The sequence below is a fragment of the Calypte anna genome, chromosome Z (genome assembly GCF_003957555.1).
Source record: "Calypte anna isolate BGI_N300 chromosome Z, bCalAnn1_v1.p, whole genome shotgun sequence".
In the NCBI taxonomy this organism is placed as follows: Eukaryota; Metazoa; Chordata; class Aves; order Apodiformes; family Trochilidae; genus Calypte; species Calypte anna.
The window spans coordinates 52,975,304-52,994,917 of NC_044274.1; the positions used below are offsets into that span (position 1 = coordinate 52,975,304).

Sequence of the window (19,614 nt, forward strand, 5' to 3'; positions counted from 1 at the left end):
TCCGTCTCGCCTCACACACACCCTACTGGAGAGCCAGGCTGCAGCCCCAGCCTTGCCTCCTCTATTGTCTCCCTGGCCGTTCCTCCCGCGGTACGGCTGACAGCAATCACCGGGACCCCTCCTCACCCGCCCTGCCCACCCCAGGCCGTACGTAACTGAGGTTATTTCACGGAGAAAAAACACGCCAGAAGCCGAGGCAATAAACCCCGTAGACTGCGAAGTTCCCTGCCCGGCCCCTGGCAGCACGTCCCGCACGCTTGCAGCCCACCGCCCTCCCCCCAGCTCCCGCATGGGGGCAGCCAAGCCCCACCGCCGGAGCCACGCCAGGTCGACCGGTCACACCGTAGCCCCGGCTCCCCCGAAGGACGAGGACCGCGGGTGCGCCGGAGCTGTCACAGCTTCCAGTCAGGCGGCCCCGCTCGCTGCGGACCGCTGTCCGTGAGGCACCTCCGCTCCCGGGGCCGCGCTGCCACCTGCCCCTCCACTCCTACCTGCGAGCCGCGCCCGCGCACACGGACAGCATGGGGAAGAGAGGTCGAAGGAGGAAGGTTCGGCTTCAGCCTCGCTGCCGCCCCGCCCTCTCGCCGGCCGCCGGCACCACCCCCGGCCCCCGCGGCCGGCAGCATCCGCTTCCGCCCCCTCCGCACGCCCTTCCTGCCGCTACCGAGAGAACCCAGCGACCACGCCTCCGCCTCATCCCTCTTGCCGCGTAGGGTGACGGTGGCTGTGGCTGTGCTTGCCGGCGGCGCTCACAGGGACAGGAGCGGCGTCCGTCGTGGGGCTCAGAGCCGCGCCTGGCGCGGTAAGAGCGAGGCCCGGTCTCCATACCCAGCATCTCCGCGGGGGCGGGGAGGCTGCGCGCTGCCTCCCCGGACCCTCTCGCCCCCAGGCACCTCGGTGTCCGGAGCTCGGGTGTGATGGGGCGCATCGGGCCCCATCCAGGGGTTCAGTGGGGCCGTGGGCGGTGGCAGGAGGGGGTCCATGAGCGCTACCGCTGTCACTGTGGTGCCGGGGAGGGGCCCGCGGGCGGAGGGAGAGAGCTGTCCTCTGGGTCTTAGGGAGCGGCTCCGGCCTGCCGCGGGACCGGGAGGTGCACGGAGGTGACAGGGATGGTGGCCCCGGCGGTGACGGTGCGCCCCAGCCGTCGGGACCCCGCGTCCGGGGGGCGTGTCGGCCGTTGTGCCCTCGGCCCTTCTGTGCGGGGGTCCCGAATGCGTTGGCGGCCGCCGCTGTGAACCCCGGCAGCCTCCCTGCCCTCTGGGGAGGAGCCGCCTTTTCCCCGGCCCCGCGGCTACAGGCGCTCGGCGTGGGTTTGGCTGCGCATCGGTTTGGTTGCGGGTGGTAAGGGAGAAAAAAAAAGAAAAAAATATAGCGAGGGTTGGCCCAGGGCTTGCCGTTCATTTAAGTTTCTTTTTAAAACCTGCTTCACCCCGGTAAGTGGGTGAAGTTGTGCCCTTATAAATCTAAATGTTTTAAGGAAAAATAACTCGGAAAGTTGGAACTTAATTTTTCTCTAAAGTTATGTAAGTGCCAGCTGATGCTGAATGCAAATCGGGCAGTAGTGTCACTCATCACAAGTGTGCACTGAGGTCACAGTGCTCCAGTTTTTTGCCCAAGCTGTTAGATTAACTTTAATAGAATCGTATCTCCTTATGTCATTAAATTTATCAGTGTAGCTTTTTAAATTTATTGTGACTTAAGCATGTACCCTGGGCTCCAAGAGCGTGTGTCTTAGAAATAAAATCCAAACTATAAAAAAATAGAAACAAAAAATAAATTGCTAAATTACTGTAGCCTAAAGTAACTCCTGCTTAGCAATGAAGCTGAGGAAATCTGAGCTTTTTTGCTAGTAGATGAGACAATTGTAGGAGTTCTCCCTAATCTGTAGAATTTAATCACTTGTTTCAAGGCATTGCTTTATTGGGATTTCTGGTGAAGAGTAAGTTTTTTGTATTGTGTGTACTTCTTACCGAGGTCAGGAGGAGGGTGGAATAGCCTAGAATTTCATTTTTCTTAAGAAATCCTGTTGTTTTTAAGACACAGGAGAAACTCCTCAGCTTCAGAATGTCATCAGTCAAACGCTTGGTTTATGCAGTCATCCATTTCTTGAGAGAGCAGAGTCAGATGGATACTTTCACTCCAGATGAACAAGAAAGCTTGGAAGGTATGTGATAAAGGTGCTAATGTATATATAATACCTACCCATGTGTTAAATTGCTTGATGTATATTATCAGAGAAAGTAACAGGAGTGATAACTGAAATTGCCACCAAAGATTTGCTGTCCATGAGATGATGTTCTTAATATTTTGGAGATTATGAATTTTAAAACATCTCTCATTTTAAAGATATTCTGAATTTACGAAATGTGTACTACCTTGATTTTAAGTATCTGATGGTTTGAATGGCATCAAGTTAAGTAGTGCTGTAATGCAGACCTATGGTAATGACTTGTGTATATGTCCCACAAATTTTTGCATACTGGTTGTTTTTCTCTTTACCTTTGTGCTTGGTTTGTACCTGCACAGTAGCTGTGCTGGCCATGAAGGAAGTAGAACTGCTCCTGCATACTGGTTTTGGTATTTGGGAAGAGCTCCTGTTCCATACTTGCAGGAATTCCATGTAGTCTATGGGGGAAGGCTAAGAAAATAAAATGAATGCTTTGCATATCTTTTCACTTGAATAGTGATTCTACAGAGCACACGGTAGTGAACATTTTCAGCATGCCATAGTTTCTGTTCTACATGCAAGACTTATGTTGCATGTATTCCTATGTTGACAGACATTTGTTAAGTCTTTGTAACTTCATAGTATCTGTCCTGCTCTTTCATACTGCTCTTACTCATTTTCCATACCTCCTGGAAGCCTTATGGCAGGTGGTATCACAATATGGGCTCCAGCAGGAGAAGAACAAGAAGTCTTAATTTTACAATAGCTTTTCTTAGCATCTATTTAAAAGATATTTGCACTGCTTCAATCAGTATGTGGTTCCATGACTGAACCAGAGGAGGTAAGATGGGCAAGTTGATTGCAATAAGCAATATCCAGCCAGTTGATTGCTGAGTCACCTGAAACCTGAGGTGTGAAGAGCAGACTTTCCAGAGGACTTGCTGGAAAGGTCCTGCTTCTTGAGGGCATAAACCTTGTGCTCTCTTCCATTGTCTTTTTGTTTTACAGTGTACTTGTTCACTAATATAAACAAGAAAGAAACATTTGTATAATTATACTCAAAGGATACTCCCAAAAGTTAAGAAAAAACAAAACAACAAAATATTTGGTTTTACATCAGAATCAAGAGCATTTTGTACATTCGAAAAGTAGTCAGCTATGTAACATGTAATGTAATGATGATGTTAGGCTAATGAAAGCAAGCAGTTTTTCTTGAAATCATACAGTGAGAGGTGAGGAGTATTCCTTTTGTTTTTATAATAAAACAGATAAATACTGGATTATGAGTGAAAATTCACCTGATGTGTCTTGGCACAGCCTTAGCCAATGTCTCAAGATTCTGTATCTTGAACAAAAAATATTATAAAACTTCAATTGTGCTTAAATGGTGATGTAAAATGTACCATTTTAATACAGATATGAAATCCTAATTTTAGATCTGTGCTGTGCTAAAAACATGGTACCATATGCTATGTGCGAGGATAGGAGGCGGACATTCTGAGTAATTGACTCATTTTAGCTGTGCAAAATATCTTTAGTGCATGTGGAGCAACAATAACTCAAGTCCCATGGATCAAAGGTTTAATGCTAGGTGGAAGCATAAAGGATGAAAATTTGTGACTGTGGTTTTTCACTGGTACCTTATGTACCTCCTTGGTGTCTCTGAAAATATAAAACACTGCATGATTGTCTTTGCCAAGAAGTAATTTGAATAGTTTTAATTCCCCACAGAACAACAAAGAAACCTAGAACATTACAGCTAAAGTTGAGGCTTCAATCAAAATAGAAGTCTAGCATGTATTCAAAATTAATTTGTATTGATAACCTGCATTCTCTGTGTTTGAATTATCTAGCAATATCAGTGGTAGTATAAATTTCCCCCCGGAATTTTGTACTTGCACAATCAATAAGAATGCCTTAAGAAAGCAGAGTAATTGGAAGGTAGGCTGGAGAAATACATTCCTGTAGCCTAGGATCTAGAGCAGTGGTACAGATCTCTGGTTGTTAATGGTCAAGATTATTTTTGAACTAGAAACCTCACTTCTTATGAGTTATATTTCAGACCGTGTTGGAGAGGCAGTTACTTCTTTTTTCTGTTTACATTTTTTTTCCTGGTCTATAGCACATTTCTGTAGGATTAAAACAAACTCTCTACAAAGTCCAAAGGCTGTGGGGTTTTTTTCTCCCTCACTTATAAGAGCAATGTACCACAATGAATTTCTCTAAGGCATTGCTTCCAAAACAGTGGAATGCATCCCTTAAGACTAGGTGCATGCTGTTCTTGAGATGGGGAATATTATGCATGAGAAGACACAGGATGGTACTGAGTACTAAAGGGGCATTGGCAGGCAGATGAGTACTCACTATTCAGTGATCAGCAGCCTGAATGTCTGCCGTGATGCCTTGCTGTTGCTTGCAGCTTGTGCTTGGACCACAAAATGTCCTGGAGCTATGTGACAATGGGATGCTGAGCTGGACTCCAGCATAGCCCAGTGCTCCTGCAGACAGGTAGTAAATGTTTGTATGAGCCCCAGCTGTTCAGTGGGGAGGTATCTGTACAAGTTTGCAAGGTGGTCAGTACAAGCTTCAGCAACTGCCTGGGCCTCTGAAGGTGTGCCTGATGATGGAGGTAATAGGGAGAACAGATAGCTTTGGCTTTGACAGCAGACACAGGAAAAATATGAGATTAATAGCTTATTGGGTGCAGCACATCTCTTCCAGCTTACTGATGATACCAAGCTTGTGGCAGCTGTCAGTGACTCGCTTTGGTAACAGGATAGTGGGATGCTGGCAGTCTGGTCTCTTCAGATGCTTATTAGACAAAACCATGTCTTCACTTCTTTGACCTTGCTGGGGTCAGGTTTTTATGTCACATTAAAAGAGGGTAATTAGTATTACTAGTCACAACCAATTTTCTGATCTGGAAGTTTGTTTTGGCTGTGTTTATTTTTGCACAAGTTTCAGTTGTTGGCTTGCATGATACCTATCCAGTGGTTTGCTATTATTCTAACCTATGGATTCATCCCATAAGAGCTCCTAATTTTGTTATAAATATGACAGATTATAAGGATTATACACTCACTTTTTCAGTGAAAGGAGAAATGTGGGAGTTCACTGTACAACTAATTATTTTATGGAAATGATTACTAGTAATACTGTACTCCAGATTATTTTGCTTAAGCCCTGCTGCACTTCACAAAAATCTCTTGTATGAAAGGGAGCTGGTGTCACAGACTTTATACCTTGAGAAAGATTAAGGAAATTGAAATAAATTAAGGAAATTGAAATAAATAAAGGAGATTGAAACAAAAGTTTAAATTAATTTAAGAATAATGGCTGAAGTATCTATAGATTGTTTGTAACATACTATTTTTGAGCAAGTCAGTTCTATGGGGATCAGGTAGCCTTTCATTACTTTATGATATGCGTCCAAGACTTGCTTTTACTAGCTGAGTAAGGAAGTGAATCACAGTTTTATTAATAAATTGGTGAAATTACACTTCTGTTGAGAAGCTGATGACTTTTTTTTTCTTGTAAGTTGCAATTCAGTGCCTGGAGACTGTGTTTAAGATTAACCTGGAAGATACTCATCTTGCACCTCCACAGCATTTGATAGAAATGTTCACAAATTCTTTTCACAAGGTAAGAATTTAATTTAGATTCTAGAGTTACCTTACCAGTATGCACTAAAGTTTCAATCTTATACATAATCTCAAGTGTTGTGTAGGTCAAAAAAATGTGGAAACCTAAGGAAAACCTGGGGAAAAAGGTGAATTTTCCATAAACCTAGCAGCATGAGACACTTTTGGAACAGTGAGAGGAAGCTAGACGATTCCATATGGAAAATCGCTAAGCAGTGAATGTCTCATTCTCACTTGAAGGATTTTATCATTCAGCTACATATTTTGAAATTCCCAGAAATGAGTGTCTACCAGTGATTAAACTCATTCAGTTTGCTGATGCTTCTCACTCCCTTCTGAAACAGTTTTAAAAACATCTCCACACACCTTAAAATGGGAACTTCAAAAATGTGTAGTAATTATATATTTGTTTTCTGGTATCCCCAGTATAAAAAGCACAGAAATTATCAGAATGGCAAAAGTCAGTAGTTAGAAAAAAATGACTGTAGAGACTGGCCAGCACTTTTCCCCTTGACTTCCTTAAACTGTGTTGTGAGTTGTAACCTTTTTTTGTAGTGCAAAGGAAGCTTTCTCTTCTAAGAATGCTGTACTGATGTTTAGGTCTTTCATACTTTCTGTGCACTACAGAAAATCTTGTTGCTTGTTGATAAAATGCTACCCAGATTTAAAGATGTTGTTAATAAAGTCATGGCTTATATGTTATATAAAAAAATCTTGCTTTATTTACATACAGAATGACATGCTGCCTCTCTCAGATTCTTTACCAGAGGATATTGAAAAGGCTGACCAGCTGAAGGATGAAGGTTTGTAATAAACATAGAAAGAAACGTATTTTTATTAAGATATTTTGGTTATCTTGGATAGTGGTAGTATAGCAGCTAGGCAACACCTCCCAAAAAAACCCCACCAAAACTTAAGCTTACATTCTCTGGTGATGTTGTAAGAATGTTAAATGATTTGCTCTGTCTGGAATTTAAGAAAATACAGTCTGTTCTCTCCCTTGCTTTGGAGTTTGCTTAAAAACTAAGGGATAACGTAGGAAGGCCAGCATTTCTGGGTAGCAGAGGCTTTAAAGAATGAGCAGGTATTGGTTGTTATATTATGGATTTCTGTGTTTGTCCTTGGATTTCTACTTGAGTTTCTAATTGAAATTGAAAAGGTTATGTGATATCAAGGATTCCAGGCTAGCTAAACATTTAAACATTGGTAAAAAGCTGACCCAGCTGATGTTAATTGAAGAATTCTTGTGAGCTTCCTAGGGTTAGTATTTCACATTTGTGAAATAGGTTGGGTGCTGTATAAAAACTGCAGAAAAGCAAGTTGCTTATTTTCCTTTTGATAGATTTTATTGCTCTTATGTAAGGATTAGTCTCCATTAATGCTAACCAAGAAGTAATCCATTTGATTTCGCCTGAAAGAAGGGAGGGGGAAAAAAAGGCAGCATGTAGATAAGAATTGTTATCAGGGGCATTTAAGATTTATAAATAATATTTTTAATAAAATTATGCATTTTCAGATCTTTGAGCTTTATAGAAAAAACAAAGTTTCTAAATGTAAGGCAGACATAATCCTCTGAAAAAAAATCAGGATAGTGATGTCTCAAAGGTTCTGCTATTTTTGAGAATGATTTCCACACTTTCTTACCTTAAAACCTGTCAATCTGTAGTCATGAATGCAGTCTATTACTGGATATGTGTGGTGTTACTAAAGCAATTCCATGTCTCTGCTGGAAACACTGGAAGGGTCTAAACTTCAACAGAGTTTAAAATGTCAGCCACCAGGGGCATTAGTAAGCAGTTTCAAACTGCTGGAAATGCCCCTGGTTAATTTCCCATAATAAAATTAAAATATCTTGTCCTGTTTTCTCATAATGCTCTGTCATATTAATCCTCTTCATTTTCACACAAGTATTATCTTTCACCACCATCATGCTTTTTATTTATGAGTGCTTTCTGCCCTGAGTTAGGGATATAAAATAGGTAACTTGGAGGAGGTCAATATAACACAATCTTCTATAATACTGTAATTTTAAACCTCTGCTTTCCTTATTTCTGTCTGTACATCCTTACCAATGGAATGATTGACTCATCTTTGTGGCCACCAGCCTGTTTTTGCTCTACTCTCAAACCAGCCTTACCTGTAGAAATTGGCTGATGACTGAAAAGACAAAATCAGATAGCTGAATTTTCTTTCTTGGTTATTGTAAAGCTAGGAAGCAGTACACCTTCTGGACTAGTAAATACCTTTATTTACTTGCCTACTCTTGTGTATTACTTGACGCTTTGGTTTAGAGCACATATCATGTGAATGTTTACAGAGTGTGACAGTAGTTTGAGCCTAAAACGATTTGGGCATTACCACAGCATAAATAATAACAATAGTTAGTATTTTTGTTACAGAGGACATACATTCAAAAGTATAGCCATTTCTGGTGTTGTGAGGTTATTTTGTCTTTAAGAATTTTTGTCTGGTGCTTAAATAAAATATTACAGTCGCTTTTTCCTTTGTCCTGAATTGCTTAATCTCAGCAGATAAAGGAGGTTTGGCTGTTTTTCTGTTTTCCTTCAGTCAATGTTGAGCTGGAGAGAGAGCAAGAAGGGAGCCCACTCATACTAGCTCCAGCTTAGCCCAGTGCATGAGGTCATCTTCAATGCAGGGCAGTATCAGAAATTCCAGCTTCAACAAATGCTTATGGCAGTTTTGTTTTAGAGAACTGTAACAGCTGCAGTCTTGGTGCATGCAGCTAATTTGCAAGTCTTTTATCTAACAACAGGATTTAGCGTTGAGACATTTACCTTAGATCCAAGGAAAGATGTGTAGATAATGAGCCTGTAGAAATATGACCAGATGTGCTTACCTTCTGTGTATATTTTGAAGGTATACATGTAATTACAGTTTCATTTTGTCCTGTACTGGCAGGGACTGCTGACAACTACAATTACAATATAATTACAGTAGTGTATCACTAATGGGAAGAGGTGATTTTGTACACCTTGATAATATGGATCTGTTTATTAAGCTCTCTGTGCTGATGAATAAATGCAAATAGAGTTGTTTTCTGTTAGTAGAGGCAACGAGGGCTGCTTGCTTTATAGTCTTGCTTTCTGTCAGAGACAAAATGCCCTGACTGAGATTTTCCAGCCTTTCCTTAAGCAGTTATGTACATCTGTAGTAACCTGTTGACCAATGACTTCTCTTGCTTACTTCGGGAGAAACTTGAAATATTTTGCCAAAATACAAGGAGATCAGTGGAAACCTACAGCTTTCCTGACAATTTATTGACATTGCTGGGAAAGCATCCTCCTTAGGACCCAAAGGCCAAAGATCCATAGTCACAGGACCAGGGGCATCTTTAAGCTTGAGCACTCTGACCTAGGCCTTCTTTACTACTCTGTAATGAGGAAAGTTACTACCAGGACTGCCCTGTGCTGGGGAGTAATGAATATGTACCTTTTCTTTTGAAAGACCTTACTCCAAAATTTTCTTTCCATAGAAAAGTTGTATTTTTAAAAATTTTTTTCACTGGACTTAAAAACATTAGTTATGAAACTTTGTTAAAGAGTAGAAGTTCTGAACTTTGTTGATGAGAAATTTTAGCTCTGAATCACTTTAAATTGCCTGTGCTATACCTACTTTTCATTATCTTAATAAATGTATTATGTGGCATCACAACAGTGGGGCATATATGCTTGGTTTTGCTTTTGTTTGATTTTCCATATTATGTGGATAGTTAAAAGCAAGTTACTGGGACGTGAGAAAATGAGATCTAAAAGCCTGTTGGATTGTAAGGCTTGCAAAAATAGTTAAGATTGATGAATTTACATTCAGAGTTATAACTGCAGTTACAATTAAGCTTCTCCAAAATGTGATCTTTGCTTAAAATCAGAAACTAGCTGAAAAGTGTGACATTGTAAGATGAGAAGGGAAGGCTTATATGGTTGACTACAGTCTACCTAATAAAATATACAGACATAGTAGGTACTTTTACTTGCATAATCCCATGCTAATTTTATTTAAAAGAATATCTCAAAAAAAGAGTATTCATAACTACCTTCAGTAGATGCTATAGTCTTGCTGCTCTGTTTTTTTCATACATAGCACTGTATCTTTTAAATACTTAAGAGCTTTTTATGATTTATTTCAGGTAATAACCATATGAAAGAAGAAAATTATGATGCAGCAGTGGATTGTTATACTAGGGCTATTGAACTGGATCCAAACAATGCAGTCTATTATTGCAACAGGTAAAAACAAAATACATACTTTTCATTCTCAGACTTTGTTATTTTAAAGATAAGTAAACATCTGCTTAAACAATGATTTTAACTAAACTACTACTTGAGAGTTTCACTTCTTGTAATAGGTTTTATTATATATTTTATGCATGGTTGTATGCTGGATCTAAAACAGTTGCATCAAATTATTTATCCTTTCTGTCCTCAAAAGTGAGTGCATGTTCTCCAAAGCCCCACTCTAGCAATGCACTTAAGGACATACCTAGTTCAGAACATTTGCCTGTCCTACTTAATTGAGAAAAGCTGAGGCATTGCCTCAGTAGCAAATAAAAGGGCAGTAAGATTAAAAAAGCCAAAAGTTAGTCATGAACATTTGAATACCTAAGCTTGGTTGTGTGGTGGGTTTTTTTTTTCTTTTCCTTTATTGCTTTTTTGACAAAGCTCTCTCCCTCCAATCTTCCTCTTAGGGCTGCTGCTCAAAGTAAACTCAACAAATACAGTGAAGCAATCAAGGACTGTAAGAGAGCCATTGCAATAGATCCAAAGTACAGCAAAGCATATGGGAGAATGGGGTAAGCTTATACCAATCTGAGTAAACATAGAAAACCGCAGCGTAAGTCACCACAGATATTCTGAAATAAATGGAGCTAGGTTGTTTTCTTAACTGACCCTGTTCTGAAAGTGTAGTTGTTGTCTGAAGATGCCTGAAGATGCCATCTTTAGATGGCTGTTGGCTTGTTGTTTTATATATATTGTTTATCTCGTAATTTTCTTATGAGATTTAATCTGTTTCACCATTTTTTTTCTTTCATTTTATCAGCTTTGCAAGTTCAGCTTAGAAAGTCATGATGTTTTTTTCTACCTCCTACCTAGTTATGAGGTAGTCAAAATTCTGCAGTTGGAATAGTGAGCTGCTAATGATGCTATTTGAGAACAGAATCCTAAAAACACTGGGGCTTCATACTGGCAGGAATAGAGGCTGAGTTTTCCTTTTCAGTAGCATTTTGGAAGCAGGTATTTTAGCAAGTATAAGCTACGTCCCTTTGGTAGCTTTTCACAGGCATGTCTGAGAAATTAACAATATAGCCTCTTTAAGTGGTATATCTGGTTAAGTGCTATCTGAAAAAAAACATCATGAATGTTCCTTGTTGGATATATACTAGAGTGATGGAACATCCTTCCACGATACATAGCTTTGTGTTTTCAAATTATCAGACATATTGTGGGTATGGGCTGAATGCTGAATAAGGCTTTTGAGGTTATATCTGTACTAGTAAATTAAAAAATGCTTGGGATTGTTGCTTGTGCCAGCTGGCACAAAACAGTCCATGTCCTCATTATTAGAATCTAGTTTGCAGTATGCAGTGGCAACATCCAAACTGCCTATTGCTACATTGCATTGGCCTGTGTTAATTGTGGGGCAAGGTTCAGAATTTATTTGGGATAGTGCTCATTGCCCTGGGACAAAACCATGCCAGGGGGCATTTATTTAAGATCAAAGATGAGGAAATTCTATCACTTGAAAACTTACCACAATACCGTTTGATTTACTAACACAAATTTAACCTTCCTGGCTTTTGAGATAATTAATTCACTTTGAAATTACAGGGACTGTTGAGTTGGTTTTGTCCTACTTAACTCTCTTTAGATTATTTCTTCGTATAGCACAACCTGAGATCCCCCAATTTCAGTGAGATGGAGTGAAGATACAGGCTGACTTAATTGGAAATTGGAGGTTATTTCAGAGATTTGGGTCTAAGACCAGTGTGCCCTTTGATACACAATGTAAGTGGTATCATTCCCAGGCAATCAAGTTTCTCCTTTTTTTGACTGTCTGTTTTAATAGAGGATACATTTTGAGCTACAAGCAATTGCTTCACTCAGCACATGGATGTAGTAATACATTTGATACAGGCTGAAGGAGAAAAAAGGGCTTGTTTACTAATTGTGGAAACCACCTTCTCAACAAAAAGTCTTTATGAGAAAGCTGTGTTTTCTGACTGCATTATGCAGGTATATGTTTTTCTCTGGATTTGACACAAACTCTGTATGTCACAGGAAGATGCAGAAATGCTACAGAAATATGCAGAGATGGGGGCCATGTAGACAGTTCAGTGATACTTCCAGCATGACCCTGAGAGAGTACTTGCCTGGGTAGGAATTCTGAGCAGAGAAACTGTCCCCAGTGTTTTGACTTATCTTGTTTTTCAAGAAGCAGACTTTTACATACTTTCTCCGTAGAATTATATGATGGCATCACAGAAATGCTGGATTGCATTTTTTGTCTGGTCAGAAACTACTGTGACAAGCTAGTGGGCAAAAGGGAGAATATTTTTTATGGGAGTAACTGTGTTAAGAGAGAAAACATCAGTATTGCATGAGAAGCACTGCTGGAAACTCCTGGAGTTTCATACTGTTCCTCAGACCATCCTTTCTGAGGATGATTGCTATGACTGATGTATCTAACACACTCAGCTCTCCTGCCTGAAATAAAAGATTAAGGTCAATCAGTGGGCACTGATACTAGCTTATCAACCCAGTGTGTGCAGCTCAGCACAACCATAAGGGGCACTGGAGAACCAAACAGCTGAATAGGGTTAGAGATATTTCACAACGTGTGGAAACGATCAGTTTATTTTTGCCATCAGCATAAACTGAAAATACAGGAGAAGATGGAATTGAAACTGCAACTAGATAGACTTCTGATCAGCTCAAAAACCAATGATATTTTAAAGGTAGTGGCTGATAAGAATTTGGAAATGAATAGTGTTTCAAAAGTTGCAGTTTCCCGTGCTCACCTGAGCTGCTGGAGAAGAATTTTTTTCAAAACAGTAAGCAGACTTCTCTAACGCAAGGATTTCTCACAGCATCTTACAGATGTTGCTACTATCCTGTATAATATACTTAGGAAACTGTTGAAGTAGAAGATCTGAAAGGAGAACATTGCACTGATACTAAAATCTATTAAGCTCTTGTGGTTCCACTATCTCGTTTCTTGAAGCTGCAGAACTCAGGTTAAGTGTATCTTTGCCCTGCTTACCCTTATATCCTTCTGAATAATCTCTTGGATCAAAACAACTGGAGGAAACACTGAGCTTATGCAAAGTCGTGGATGCTGGATCCAGCCTGTGCTCTCAAATACTAAGTCACCTGATAATGCCAAGGAGTTTTTAATGGAACCTTTATGTTTATGGAACAGACAATGCAAGTTGGGTTCTTGAGGGACCATCTCTTCTGCAAAAACAAGTGCTTACACTAAGCAGTAGTAGCACAATAGCAAAACTTGCTTTAACTTGGTGCTCAAGACAAAAATTAGTTGTGAAATACTACTTTACTTCTAACAGAAAATGTATCATTTTCTTTTGGTCACTGATGTTCTACCCAAGATTTCTTTATTTCACATTAGGTTGGCTCTGACCTCTGTGAATAAATATGAAGAAGCAGTTACCAGTTACCAAAAAGCACTAGATCTTGATCCAGAAAATGATTCTTATAAATCAAATTTGAAAATAGCAGAACAGAAACTAAGAGACATGTCCAGTCCTGTAAGTTAGCTCTCTATCTATTTATTTACAATAGTGTTAACTGGAATTTTGTAGGTAAAGTTACATTAAATTGCAATTTGTTTGTAGACTGGAACAGGACTGAGTTTTGACATGGCAAGCTTGATAAACAATCCTGCTTTCATTAGTATGGTGAGTATATTTCAAGCTTTACATTACATGGTTTTTAAAACTGAATTTTTATGAACTCTTACTTAACACAAGCAATTTTAATATTTATTGTAGTGGCAATGGTTTCCTCTTCCTGAATTTAAGTTTTTAAAGTCATTTTACAGTCAAAACAAGAGGTGAAGCATAAGTCTCCTATAACGACTGTCTTATTTACAATGATTCTATATTTATAAACTATATAGATTAACTATGGTACTTTTATAGATGACATTGTTGCAAAACACTTGTTAACAGCATGGTGAAAATTTCTTTTCCATTCTCCACCTAAAGTTAACAATGAATACAAAGACATCGCCATTTAAGTGAATATCAGATGATTCAGATGCAGTGTGCCCATGACTAAAATAACTCTGCTTGGGGAAAACTTTCTGTTTTTACTCTTTCAAATGATCCCTAACATCCTTCAGTGACTAAAACTTCATGAGGTGTGGAAACATCAAATATAAATAACATTACTTTATGTCTAGTACAATGGCAAATTGTGGTTTTGTCCCTCAGTGGTTCTCCTCCATGCAAGAGGAGAACTGTACTGAACTGTATTAATTAACTTTGAAGAATGGAATTTGGAGGGAAAAAAAAATCTTCCTCTGAGAGCTCAGTTAAAACTCAGGCAGCTTCATCAGGAAAGGACATTTCATCCCTTGCTTCCATGTGGAAATGCAGTGCATGTAACAGATCAATACATTTGGTATGATATGGTCAAAATAACAGATACAGTAGCAAGGAAGGAGTGAGCAAATTCTCATGATGGCATCAGTGATTAAATAGTACTGAAAATCTCTGTGCCATTTCCTTGGCCATGTTACTTAATCCACATCTGTTTAGCATCCAATATGTACCCTTTCAGTATGGAGCTGCCCATGGGAAAGGAAAAGGATTGTCTGCATCATTTCCAGAAGATGTTTGGTCTAGTGGGTAGAACATCTAGGAATTAATGAATGATTTTCCTGTAGCTTTTTTTAATTTTGTTTTTGAGCAAAATTTGACTCTGTCTGAATTTGAGAAAGTTACTTCTAGCTGCCATTTTGGGCCTAGCCTCGGTCATACTTGTAAAAAAATTTTTATTATGCAAAGAATTTACCTGAATTTGTGATTTTGCATCCAACAGAGAAAACATCTGATTTGCTTTGGAGATGTATAGATGGAAATACACTGATCAAAAAAATTAATATTGTATGTATCTGGTATTTGTAGTACTTTTAATAAGAGAAGGAATAAGCAAATACTGGTCTTCTGTTCATACAGACTCTGATTTCCATGGGAATTATGTTACTAATTTTAAAACATCATCTGGTTTACTCACTAATATCTGCCCATATATATGTCTTACACCATAGTAAAGACAATATAGTTTTTGAGGTATCTTATAAGAAATTTGAAAAACCTCATGTTAGTACAAAGAAAGAAGATAAGCATATAACACAGAAGAGGGATATTACCACAAAGCCATGCTACAAAGTAAGTCCACACACTGGTTTGCTCTACAGACATTTGTGGCAGTATTCTTAACTATATATACCAAGTAGTAACAGTACTCAGTTGCAGAACTGATTTATCCAGGCTGGGAATTGAAAAAATACAGATCTTTCTCCAAAAAAAACCCCCCAAAACAACAGAACACCTTTGACTTTAGAAGTCTTAAGTCAATTTTAAAAAAAGATGACAAATGAACAAAAAACACTCCCATTTTCTGGTACTGCATTTTTATGTTTATTTTTTGTCTGAATTTATAACCGCTATTTTTCATCTAACATGTAACAAATTGTCTCAGCTTTACATCTTTGAAATAAGTTCCTAAGACTCTTTTGCTGGGGGCCAAACATCTCTGTGCATATATACTTAGCTTAATTTTATAATAAAATGCAGAATACAGCATGTGTTTTTTTTGTTTTTTATTTCTTCCAGTTTCATCAGTGATACCCAAGTAGTAATTGTGTTATAATTTCAGCTACATATATTGTCTATTCTAGGCAGCAAGCTTAATGCAGAATCCTCAAGTTCAACAACTGTAAGTAATAAAATGAAGTATCATTTTTAAAAGTCTTTAAAGAGGCTGAATTAATAAGAGAAAAGGTGGACAGTACTATATTGCTAAAAAAGCCATTTTATTTTTACTTAGTGTAAATAAAACTACTGCAGTTTTTTCCTCTTGCAGCATATTTCTTCCCAGCAATTAGGAAAAAAAAGCTATGGTTTATTGCTTATTGTAAAGGTCCCTGCATACCCCAATGTCAGCACTGTGCTAACTCTTCCAGGATGTCAGGGATGATGTCAAATGCCATCGGTGGCCCTGCTGCAGGTGTTGGTGGCCTGTCAGATCTGTCCAGCCTGATCCATGCGTAAGTAAGAATTACTTAGTTTAACTGCCACATTTGTAGAAAGATCATCATGCAACAGTTATTTAAAAGGGATAGTGTCAAGCCAGTGATACTGTGGTAGGTCCCCACTGTGTGCCTGATTCTTAATTTTAATAAGAACTTGGGAAGACTTACTTTCCACTATGTTGTTCGTTTGGTTTGTAGAGTTTCATCAGGTGGAATGATTGAACTGTGTGCTCAGTTTTACTTTTCTGGTTCCCATACTCTGTTTATTTTCTAAATGCCACTTATTAAAAATGCTCCTTTAAATATTTAAGTTACTTACATTTGTTTTCGAATTGTGTTGATAAATTCCCTGCGTGATATTCCAGACACTAGTTAGAAAAGTTAGGTTTACCTAGCACAGGTTTCAGTAAGTTCTGCTCTGGCATCCCTCCATTTAGATCAGGAAGACTTCAGGGAACTCAATATAATTAAGAAGCTTTTACAGACAGAATCCAAGTCTTTTAAGTACAATAATGATTACCCATCTGGAAGAGTGCACAAAAACATGCCATTTGCTTATAAGGGAAGACTTCTTAAAGGGCATACAGTTTTACTTTTTTCAGCCTTTTAGTCTGTTTCACAATGCTTTCAGGTTTTGTCCCTTTAGGGTGAAGTGGTTTATAATTGTCATCACAGACAGTAATGTGCCCCCACAAAACAAAGGGATGTTGTCACAGAAAAGATACTACACCTTTTTCTATGAAAACAGTGGCTTTCATTCAAGCTGCACTGTGGTTTAAAGGAACCTTGATAATATCATATATGGTCAAAATGCCCAAGTTACAGAGAAGCCATGCCAGGCTATTAATGATGTGTTTTAATTATGTGCTTTTTCTAGTAAATAAGTGTTACACTTTATACGGAATTAATCTTAAGCTACAGCTGCTATGGAGATGGATCTGTCACTACTTCAATCACACAAAACGTAAAGGTTTAACTGTATGTTTACTTTCTACTAATAACATCTTGCTCATTAGTACAACTTGGAGCCACTCTACTTATAAAAAAATTAAGACTGTACTTCACATAGAAAAGTAGTTACCTTAAACAACTGGAATAGATGCTCTCAAAAAGAAGGGAGCAAATCACTAGAGCAGATTTCTTGCTACGTTTTAGTTTTACAAAGTAAGGTAGTAATTTTTCCTCCATGTTATTAAGTAGTAGTCCTAGAGAATAAAAATTAAGATCTGATGATAATTCAGCTCAGAGGGATGTGAGCTAGATCAAAGTCTTAATACTACAAATAATCTTGATGAAGACTTAAACAGCAAAGTATCATAACTTTCATATAATGCACCTTTCAGTTGTACTGAGATATCCTGCTTTCTTACAAACGCTGCTTATCATTTTTCTTCACTTGTTACTACTTCAAACTGTTCAACACAGGGGGCAGCAGTTTGCACAACAGATACAGCAGCAGAATCCAGAGCTGATAGAGCAACTGAGAAATCATGTTCGGAGCAGATCTTTCAGCGGCAGCACTGAAGAGCATTCCTGACTTAAATGAGGCATGTGAATTATGGCATATAACCCCCAAAATGCATACCATAGTTAGTAGCAAAAGCACCATTGTAACTTGAATATTCTGCTTGAATAGAAGACAGAAAATTCTTTGTGCGTGTTTGCAAACAAGAATAAGTCTGTTAAAGAGATCTATTGCACATAACTGGGAACATATTGTTTATATATAGTTACTCCTCTGAAAATTACTACAGCAAGTAGGTGGTTTTTGAAGATCCCATAGTAGCAGTCATTTTAAGCGTGTGCATTAGACTGATCTCCAGGGCTACTGGGTCAGGAGGGGTTTTGCAAGTGAGCTGAACTTTCATAACAGCTTTAATTTAAAATCCTGGTGGTGAAGATGATTATAGCTGTACTCCCTGTCAAATACTGAAACTCTTGGCCCATCTGATGTGCCCTTTTGTAATGAACATAAATCAGTTTTGGAGTTACGCTTGAAAAGTAATGCTTGAAAGTTTGCTTCTTTAAGCCTACAGAGGGGCCACCATTATTAACATGAAACATTTTTCAACTTCTCTGGGCAAGAGGGAGGGAGATGACTGCATGTAAGGGAATACCAAGAAATGAAAGAGAAGACACTCATCCTTAGTAGACTTACAGAAACAAAATGGAACTTACCTTGGGAAAGGAAAAAATATTTTTAGGCTTTTCTAGCCATGTATACCCTCAAATAATGATGGTAGCCCTGGAGGTCAGCATTATGGCACTGCTTTACTAGGCATGGCGAACTGTATTACATTCTATATGTATGCAGTAGTTAACATAAGCTTAAAATTCTTAACTGTAATAAGCTAAAACTGATCCTGTGACTGTACAAATAACTACTATTGAAAAATTATCAAAAAAACAACTGCCTTAGAAAGAAGGATTCTTCTTGTGTCGTAAATCACTCTCTTAAATAATTAAGGATTTTTTCTTTACATGTATCTATCTTAAGTGATGGTTATGTGGCCAAATAAGATTTTTTGCACTCTGTAGTACTTTTGTTCCTTCACTGGCTTTTCTTGCTCAGTTATTCAGAGATCACTGCTCTTCTGTATTTTTATTGCTAACTTTAAAAACTACAGCTTTCTGGTACAAGGTACAATTGTTTTTACTCTGGGGAGGCTTTCAACACTCACACTTTCTTTGGGTATCAGAACTAATTTGAGGAGTCTGCTTTGATGTCTGAAAGAGTGATCTCTCTGCTGCCCAGTTGGGCTGGAGAAGGTATGTGTAGGAGTGAAGGTATGTGTGAGGAAACTCCCAAACAGAAAAATTCACAGGAACTCCTGGAACAATTCACAGATTCATCCTGTGGTCAAAAAAGCACCTCAGATAAAAAGCAAATGCAAAATTGGGAGCTAAGTCTTGTAGTTGACTCTGACAGATGCTAGTTATGCATCTATTGTATGAGTCCTCTCCTACTTAAATGGGAGGGAAATGCAGCTGGATCCAAGGAGAGATTAAGAGAATTGAAGAACACAAAAAATAGGAAACCCATATTACCATCTCTTGAAAAAAAAAGTAGAGCTTAATAGAGCAACTTTAACAAATTTAAGACACTATATACTTCATTCAATAGAGCTTAACTAAAAACAGCATTAAAATGCTTTTTTAAAATTCTCTAAGTTGCTCAGCTTCTGACTTAACATCTGATGACAAAGGAGAAAATCCCTAACAGGATCTTTTTTTCAGAGGTACTTCACGTTCTGAATCTCAAGAAAACTCCTAGTTGAGTTCAGTTACTTTTAATAGGACAGAATACCATTTACAGTGAAGATCAATGGAGGCTGTAGGAGGGCTACAGCTACTGTACAGAGATTGCTTGGAGTTGTGTAATGTGTCAGGGGAGAAGCACTGCTCCAAGTATATCTCCTTTTAAAATTCAAGGTAGTTTCCATTTTCATATTTTAAGCCACCCAAAGTGAGTCTGTCTTAACTTTGATAAAGGGAACCAGTAACTCCAGAGTG

The 19,614-nt window shown here is 38.8% G+C and overlaps 2 protein-coding genes across 5 annotated transcripts in view; one reads left to right on the forward strand and one right to left on the reverse strand.

Annotated features, from left to right (window-relative positions):
• The window catches only part of NLN (neurolysin), a 30,980-nt gene extending 30,040 nt beyond the window's left edge, over positions 1-940 (reverse strand). Inside the window, exon 1 of one of the 2 annotated variants that reach the window (XM_030466802.1) lies at positions 894-940. In XM_030466802.1, coding sequence (XP_030322662.1) covers positions 894-928 — 35 coding nt within the window. In that variant the 5' untranslated portion in view covers positions 929-940. Of the gene's footprint in view, positions 1-491; positions 603-893 lie in introns of those variants that run through there. The other variant, XM_030466803.1, reaches the window with a different exon arrangement.
• Positions 648-18,496, forward strand: SGTB (small glutamine rich tetratricopeptide repeat containing beta). Of its 3 annotated transcripts, none has more exons than XM_030466804.1 (11): positions 648-802; positions 2,038-2,164; positions 5,706-5,809; positions 6,542-6,611; positions 9,953-10,052; positions 10,511-10,615; positions 13,450-13,588; positions 13,676-13,738; positions 15,748-15,785; positions 16,033-16,116; positions 17,527-18,496. In XM_030466804.1, exons 2-11 carry the CDS (start codon positions 2,065-2,067, stop codon positions 17,636-17,638), a joined length of 915 nt encoding a protein of 304 aa, XP_030322664.1. In that variant the 5' UTR covers positions 648-802; positions 2,038-2,064; the 3' UTR covers positions 17,639-18,496. The 3 variants fall into 3 exon arrangements, with proteins under 3 accessions (XP_030322664.1, XP_030322666.1, XP_030322667.1); XM_030466806.1 differs by having other exon boundaries at positions 2,044-2,164; XM_030466807.1 differs by lacking the exon at positions 15,748-15,785.
• Positions 18,497-19,614: the final 1,118 nt, after the last annotated feature.